This window comes from Rhincodon typus, chromosome 35 (assembly GCF_021869965.1).
Source record: "Rhincodon typus isolate 14 chromosome 35, sRhiTyp1.1, whole genome shotgun sequence".
Taxonomy (NCBI): domain Eukaryota; kingdom Metazoa; phylum Chordata; class Chondrichthyes; order Orectolobiformes; family Rhincodontidae; genus Rhincodon; species Rhincodon typus.
Window position 1 is genome coordinate 8,004,455 of NC_063366.1, and position 8,163 is coordinate 8,012,617.

Sequence of the window (8,163 nt, forward strand, 5' to 3'; positions counted from 1 at the left end):
GTAAAGTGAGCGCTGGTCTTCTAGAGTGCGTGAAGGGAATTAATAATTGAAAATACCGAATGACTATTCTGCATTTCACCGTAGAATGGAGAAAGGAACTTAGTGAAATTACAATCACAAGTGAAGTAGTACTGAGCATACTGATGGGACTATCAGCTGACGAGTCTCCAGATCAAGATGGATTTCATTTTAGGATCTTGAAAAAGGTTGCTGATGAGGTAGTACATGCATTAGTGTTAATTTTCCAAACTTCATCGGATTCAGGAAAAGTCTCATCACCCAAAAAGTAGCAAGTATAACTCCTATTTAAGATCAGAGGGAGAACTGTAAACAAAGAACTATAGGCTTGTTAGCTTCATGCCCATTGTGAGGAAAGTGTTAAAATTGATCAATTAAGACATTATAGCTGTATACTTAGACAAAACTTAAGGTAATGGTAGAGACAGGGCACGGTTTCATGGAAGGGAGTGCAGTTTTCACCTCCTTATTTAAGGAAGGACTTAAATGCATTGGAGAAGCCTCAGAGGAAGTTTGCTGCACACTCACGCCACAGGGACTCCTATACACTATTACAGTGACTGATAAGCACACACAAGCACACATAAACACAAACACAACACAGAAAACACAATAGATACTGATACAGCGGCACAGGGACTGAGGCACATACACTGCACCATGAGGACTCTCTCTCTCTCTCTCTTACATGCACACACACAATACCATGGGGACTAAGATACAAACAAACATAATACCACAGGGACTGTCTCTCCTATACGTGCACACACACACACCACCATGGAGATTCTCACACATAGCACTAGGGGATTGGCACACAACAACCACACACATGGATATACACATACATACCGACCATGTGAGACTGACTTACATCCACGCACAAACAAACAGATATAAACACAGAGACAGAAACAGATATACACAAACACAGAAGATAACAGGTACAGACAGATACACATTCAGACAGGAACTGACTGTTCAAAAGATGAATGTGGAGCTGGAGGAACAGAGCTGGTCAGGCTGTGAGGAGCAGGAAATTTGACTTTTCAGGTAGGAACCCTGCTTCAGAAAAGGGGAGGGGGAAGGGAGCTGAGAAATAAAGAGAGAGAGGAGGGGTGGGCTGGGGAAGGTAGGTGGGATGGTGATAGGTGAGTGTAGGTAGGGAGTGGTGCAGATTGGTCAGTGAGATAGGTGTGGCAGATAGGTGGGAGAGAAGATGGACAGGTTGTGTCAGGTCAAGGAGGCGGGGATGGGAGGGAGGCTTGGACATGGGATGAGGCTGGGGGTGGACAGATTTTAAAACTGGTGAATTCCATGTTTAGATCATTGGGTTGTAGGCTCCCAAAGCAGAAAATGAGGTGTTGCTCCTCCAGTTTGCAGGTGGTGCCGTTGTGACACTGGAAGAGGCCCAGGATGGATATGTCATCCAGGCACTGGGAGGGAGAGTTAAAATGGTTGGCGACCAGCAGGTGTTGTCATTTGTCACGTACAGAGCGCAGATGATCTACGAAACGGTCTCAGAGTCTACACTTGGTGTCACCAATGTAGAGGAGGCCACATTGGGAGCAGTGGATACAGTAGACCAAGTTGAAGAATGTAAGGTGAACCCCTGTGTGATATGGAAGGTTTGTTTTCTGCCTTGAATGGAGGTGAGGGGGTGGGTGGGGGGATATGTAGGGACAGGTGTAGCACTTCCTGCAGTTGCCAGGAAAGGTGCCAGAGATGGTGGGGTTAGTGGGTAGTACGGAGTGGACGAGAGAGTCGCGGAGATACCGGTCCCTACAAAAGGCAGATAGGGGTGGGGAGGAAATTATCTCTTTGGTTGTGGGGTCAGATTGTAGGTGGCGGAAGTGACGATGAATGATGCGTTGGATGCGGAGGTTGGTGGGGGTGATCTGATGACAAGGGGGAATTCTATCTTTACCTTTTTTGGAAGGAGGGGCCTCATCCCCTGTCTAAGCCTCCTTCTCATCCCCGCCACCTTGACCTGACACAACCTGTCCATCTTCTCTTCCATCTATCCACTCCACCTATCCCACTGACCAATCCCCACCACGCCCTACCTGCACTTATATATCACCAGCCCACCTACCCACCCCAGCATCACCCCTCCTCTCTCTATTTATTTCCCAGCTCCCTTCCCCCTCCCCATTTCTGAAGAAAGGTCCCAACCCAAAACGTCAACTTTCCTGCTCCTCTGATGCTGCCTGACCTGCTGTGTTCCTCCAGCTCCATACTGTGTTGTCTCTGACTCCAGCCATCTGCAGCTCTTGCTATCTCCAAATAAAAATACAAACTGCGTTTTCACACATTGACATGGGTCATTTGATTTGCAGCACTACATACCACACTAACATCCCTTTAGCTTTTTGTTTAAATTCTGTGCTCCTTGCATGTGAGTGACAATGTTCAGACAGCATTCATAGCCATTCTAATACTAAGGATGGAAATAGCTGAATTCAGAAGCCTCCCTGCCCAGTAACAACATCTCCAACTGACAAGGGAAAGGATGAATTCAGTTCAGATACACGATTTTACTCATCCATATTTACCCCACCTGCTCTTACCGAAGAAGAAACTTATAGCGACCCTAACCGCATTCTCTCTTGCCACATCCCAACACACATTTTGCACCATCTCCAATTCCTTTAATCATGCTCCTCCTGCAACCTCTTAACTCCTTTCTGCCCTGAACCACTGTGCCCCTCTCTTACCCCTGTGAGTACACCACCCCCCACCACTTAATCTGTCACGGTTGCTTAGCATCACCTTCTCTCTAATATCCAATCTCTCTCTCTCACACACACACACACACACACACACACACACACACACACACACCCTTGAGCACCACTTCTCTTCCATACCTTAATTCCATGCTCGCCTGGCATTCCTCGTGCTCCATCAGCTCCCGAACGACCCTGTAACACAGCCAGTTTTGTTAATCTGAAGCTGCAATGAAAATCGCTAGCAGTTTAACAGAAGAGAGATGCAGAGAATTGTTCACTCACCCTCCGTCCAGATCGGCCCGGTGCACCTGGGGCACCCTGGGCACCACGTGGACCCTGTTTAACACAAGGATATATTAATCACTGTGCATCCCCAGTTATTCATTGTACAGGCCCAATGTAACATCATGTACCCCATCCCCATCCCCAACACTGTCACACAGTGGAACACCGCCCACAGTGTCATGCATTGAAACACCCCACACACACTTGCCGTGAGCTACATCAGATGCCTACCTGAGGCCCAATATCTCCTCGCTCTCCCTTCAGTCCTGGTCCTCCAGGACTCCCCTAGAAAACAAGAATAACGAGTCTAATCAGCAGGTGGCAGAAGACATTGGGATGTACATCATCTGAACACCAGCGTGGCACTGGGAGGCTGGTCAGTGGTCCTGGATTTACCGTTCATTACACAGATTCTATTTCCCCTTAGTCACACTGACCTTACAGAGGGTAGCACAGCTATCCCCTGACACATAGGCACACACTCCACAATCTGCGTCTAATATTTGCAGCTTATCTCAGTGCTTACACATAATACTTAATGTGGAACTGTGCTGCAAGGGGCTATCCTCTCTGATTGAATTGCTCATCAGGCAACAGTACAGATTCACAAGAACTGTCCCAGAGCCGAGAAACAAAGACAGACTGAAGAAGCTGGAGTGGTGTTCCTAGATGAAGGTGATGGCTGAGGGATGACTGACAGCAATATTCAAAGTCAATGAGTGTCTGGACGGTGTAGAGAGGAAGAAGCTGTCCCAATGAAAGACTGCAGCTGCGAACTGGTCCATTCATGAGTGGAAAGAGAGGGCACAGGTTAAATGTCATTCACGAGGGAAGAAACTTCAGAGGGGAGGAGAAACTATCATACAGTGAGTGGGGAGGATCCGGGTCACAAACAACAGATTCAAATTCAATCATGGCCTTCAAGGGAGAAATTGGACTATTAGCTGGAAGGCAGCAGTGTCTTAAGGGGAGAGGCCAAGGCGGAGACATGAGGAGAGTTACTCTTATAAGGAGTTGAATGGCTTCCTCCTGCGCTATTTGAACCAACCTGTTCAGAGATAATCCCACATACCTCTAGAGGAGGTGGGACTTGAACCCAGGCCTTGTGGATCAGGGTGAGGGACACTACCACTGCACCACAAGAACCCTACCTGCCTCCTGGGCTGTAACCAACTTGTGATTGCATGAACCCAGCCAGAGACACTCTGAAGTACCTCATTGTGAAGTGAGAAATCGCGAGCAGTAATGATCAGACGCCTTGGGTGTTAACACGGTTTCACTCAGGTGGTGAGGCTGGGAATGACTGGCATGAGTTTGTCTCCGAGTCCCCTTTGTGACTCTCAGCAAATTCCTTCTTGCCCCAACTCCAGCCCCATCCCTAATTCCTGCAGCACCATGGTATAGAGCAGACAGCTGCTGAAGAGGGCAGATGGTGATATGATGGGGACAGCTGAACCTGGAGAGATGCCAGGACCACTGCATGCTCTCTTTATCACCCACTCCATGCAACCTCCAACACATCCAACATTGTGCAAGGCAGATATTTTCCCCTAAATGTCCCCTCATCCATCTGACACATTGAGATCCATCAAATTCACCCACTGATATTCCCAGGCAGCACAGCAAGAACTTCACATGCTCCGAAGTTTGGACCAGCATGAACATAGAGTGGTCAGCAAGTACATCTTCTAACCATACCTTACTGCAGGTTGGCACATTCCAAATGCAAAGCCGTGAGTAGCCCTAGGGCAACGCACCATCATCTGACCCAGCAGCGGACAGACTCCACTAGTGCCTTCCCTCACACAAAGACACAGCTCCGTGAATTGATGGTATCACTCGTATACGTTATCAAAATAATGAAAACAATCAAGTGAGGGAGCATTGCTGAATGCACTTTTAACAATGCAGCACTCCCTCGGTACCGACCCTCCGATAGTGTGGCACTCCCTCAGAACTGACCATCTGACAGTGTGGCACACCCTCAAAATTCACCCTCTGACATTCCAAAGATGCAGATACAGTTAGAACATTTAAAAGACATTTGAATAGATACATGAATAGGATAGGTTTAGAGGGATATGGTGCAAACACTGGCAAGAGGGGCTATTTTAGTTTGGTATACTTGGTCAGCACAGATGAGTTGGACTGAAGGATCTGTTTTTGTGCTTTGTGACACTATGACTCACTCCCTGAACTGATCATGGTCTGACTCTACAATCAGCCTCTTTTTCTGATCCACCTGATGAGTCAATATTCCCATGTCCACTTCTTTCAATGGCACTTGGATCAAATTAGTTCATCATACAATGACACCCACCCCCCCACATTTCGAACTATGCATTTTTTTAATGATTAAATTTCAAGTCATCTTTGCCCTCAATGACTCCCAACTCCAATTTAATTTTTAAGCCCCACTTCCATGCAGTTTGCCTCAACCAGTTTGCTGACTGGCAAACCGATGGGGAGAAAAAAAACTTACCAAGGGTCCAGGTCGTCCTGTGAACCCCATTGGTCCTGGTGGTCCTCTTAAAGCCAACTAGAAGTGGAAGAGATAGATCAATTGAGGTTTGACGTTTTCATCAGTAAACATATCTATTTCCTTCCTGAATCTGTTGATTGATTCTGTCCTCCACTGCACACCAGGTCACTGAGTTCTCATTGCATCTGCTCTGCCATTCAATAAACCCAACGGCCCAATTCTGCTTCTACGTCTTATGGTCCAAATTGGCCTGTGGGATGCCTGATCCGCTTGAATTTCCCTTCAAACAGCCATGCCCACAACCCTGCACTGCTCTGCCCTTAGGAAGCATGGCTGAGCCAGTTCGGACTGCTGTGTTCTTCAGGACTGAAAACAAAAATGCTGGCGATTACAGAAGGTCAGGTAAATCCATGGGGAGAGAGAGCAAGCTAACATTGAGTCTAGATGACTTGATCTCCATGCTGTTATCTCCAGCATTTTTTTTCGTTTTCAGTACAGATTCCAACATCTCCATTAATTTGCTCCTACACGGTGTTCTTCAGGTGGACGTCTCTGCATTTTGTTTAGTTCTTTAACTGATAACACCTATTCCTTTGGTACTTAGATCAAGAGACCACCACCCTCCATAACCCCACATCTTGCAGGATACATTAAGCAAAAACAAAAATGAGCACTTGGAGCACGAGACAAGACCGTTGAAAGGAAGAACAAAGGGACGTTCCCTCCGAACGCTGGGCCGTTGGTCACGTGAGCTGCTCGCTCGCGCCCACGCACCCCCCACCCCACCGCCAGTTAGCAAACTCTGCCATCAGCGGGTGGTGTGACACCGCTCCCACTAGTGCGGGGTGGCGAAAGGGGAGAGCGAAGGCGGTGAAAATCGTCCGGGTGAAGCCTTTGAGTCGAAAGGGAAAGGGCCTGGATCGGGTCAGTGGGGCTGGCTACTCACCCGAGCCTGCTGCAGGATCGCCTGAGCCTGGGCCTCCTGCGCGGACACGACCGGCCCCTTGTCACCTCCACTGGCGCCGAATCGGAACTGGAAACGGGAAAAAAGAAGAGGGAGAACACAACGGGTATATACACATACAGGTAGGAGAACGGCGACACCACCTCATCCCCGGGTGCCCGCCAACCCTGACGCAATCTCCCACCCACTACGTGTAGCAGCAAGGACATGGCCGTAGTAATGCTCCCCGATGTCAAACTTTTCACCCAAAACAGTCTCCAGCCCCACGCAGTCTGTCTCGGCCTCATCGTCAATACATCCTGCAGGGTTTTTTTTGTGATAACAAGGTGTAGAGCTGGATGAACACACCAGGCCAGGCAGCATCAGAGGAGCAGGAAAGCTGACGTATCGGGCCTAGACCCTTCTCCAGCATCTGCAGTTCCTACTATCTCTGAAAGGGGTTTTTTTGTGACTGGAGATCGACCTCCGGGATGGTAGGTTGCCTGGAAATTCTCTGAAAAATTAGCAGGGAAAGCAATTCACCTCGGCTCAAGTTATCCTGGAGGCAGTTAGCAGCTTCCTGTGAAAAAATCTTAATTAACTGCAGCAGACAGGCAATTATTTCCTGCTATTTGCTTCCGAGGAAAAGGAGTCATCTCCTGCCACTTCGCAGGTAGCCGAAAAGCAAACTTTTTTTTGGAAATGTCTCAACTACTTCATGCAGTTTCTTGAATGTTTCTTGTAATTTTTTTTTTCCAAATGCTTCTTGCAATTTCCCACATCCCTCCTGAGGAGACAAACAATTATTTCGCAAAATTTCTGAAATACTTCCCGAGGAAATGCAATGGCTTTTGGTGATTTGTCGATTACTTTTGACAGTTTCTGAAATACAGTCCTGGAGGCAAGGAATAATTTTGCGTGATTTCTTAAAAACCTCCAGTAATTTTTTTCAAATACTCAACAAATGGCAGGACACTAGGAGCTCAGAGGTATATTGAGGGTGCTTATCCATAATTCCCTGAAGGTGGCAGGACAGGTTAATCAGATGGTTAAAAAGGCATATGGGACGCTTGCCTTGATCAGTTGAGGCAGAGATCAGAAGAGCAGGGAGGTCATATTGGAGCTGTATAAGAGTTTAGTTAAGCCACAGCTGGATTACTGTGTGCAGTTCTTGACACCACACGATAGGAAGGATGTGGTTACACTGGAGGGTGCAGTGGCGACTGACCAAGATGTTGTCTTGGATGGAGCACTTCAGCTATGAAGAGAGGCTGGATAAGCTCCGGTTGTTTTCTTTGGAGCAGAGAAGGCTGAGGGGGGAACCAGGTTGAGGGGCATAGACAAGGTGCATAGAAAGCAGCCGTTCCTCTTAGTCAAAGGGCCTGTTACAAGCGGACATAATATTAAAATGAAAGGCAGGAGGATTATTTGAGGAACACATGTTTTCACACAGGGTGATGGGAGTCTGGAATACACTGCCAAGGAGGGTAGTTGAGGCAGGAAAATTCACAACCTTTACTTGAATGAGCAGTTGAACTGTCATAAATTTGAAGGTGTGAGCTTAGACTGGGGAAGTGGGACTAACTGTAAGTAGTGGTATATTTTTGGCAGTACACAATGGGCTGAAGGGCCTCTTCTCTACATTGATATTATGGTTCCTGTAGTTTCTCAAATGCAGCATGCAATTGTTTTTAAAATACATC

At 47.4% G+C, this 8,163-nt stretch overlaps 1 protein-coding gene across 2 annotated transcripts in view; it reads right to left on the bottom strand.

Moving 5' to 3' along the window:
• LOC109912388 (collagen alpha-1(V) chain-like) overlaps positions 1-7,367 on the bottom strand; it is a 103,820-nt gene extending 96,453 nt beyond the window's left edge. The window contains exons 1-6 of one of the 2 annotated variants that reach the window (XM_048616639.1): positions 7,004-7,367; positions 6,464-6,550; positions 5,518-5,574; positions 3,267-3,320; positions 3,033-3,086; positions 2,889-2,942 (exon numbers count right to left, since the gene is read on the bottom strand). In XM_048616639.1, coding sequence (XP_048472596.1) covers positions 2,889-2,942; positions 3,033-3,086; positions 3,267-3,320; positions 5,518-5,547 — 192 coding nt within the window. In that variant the 5' untranslated portion in view covers positions 5,548-5,574; positions 6,464-6,550; positions 7,004-7,367. Of the gene's footprint in view, positions 1-2,888; positions 2,943-3,032; positions 3,087-3,266; positions 3,321-5,517; positions 5,575-6,463; positions 6,551-6,829; positions 6,942-7,003 lie in introns of those variants that run through there. The other variant, XM_048616638.1, reaches the window with a different exon arrangement.
• Positions 7,368-8,163: the final 796 nt, after the last annotated feature.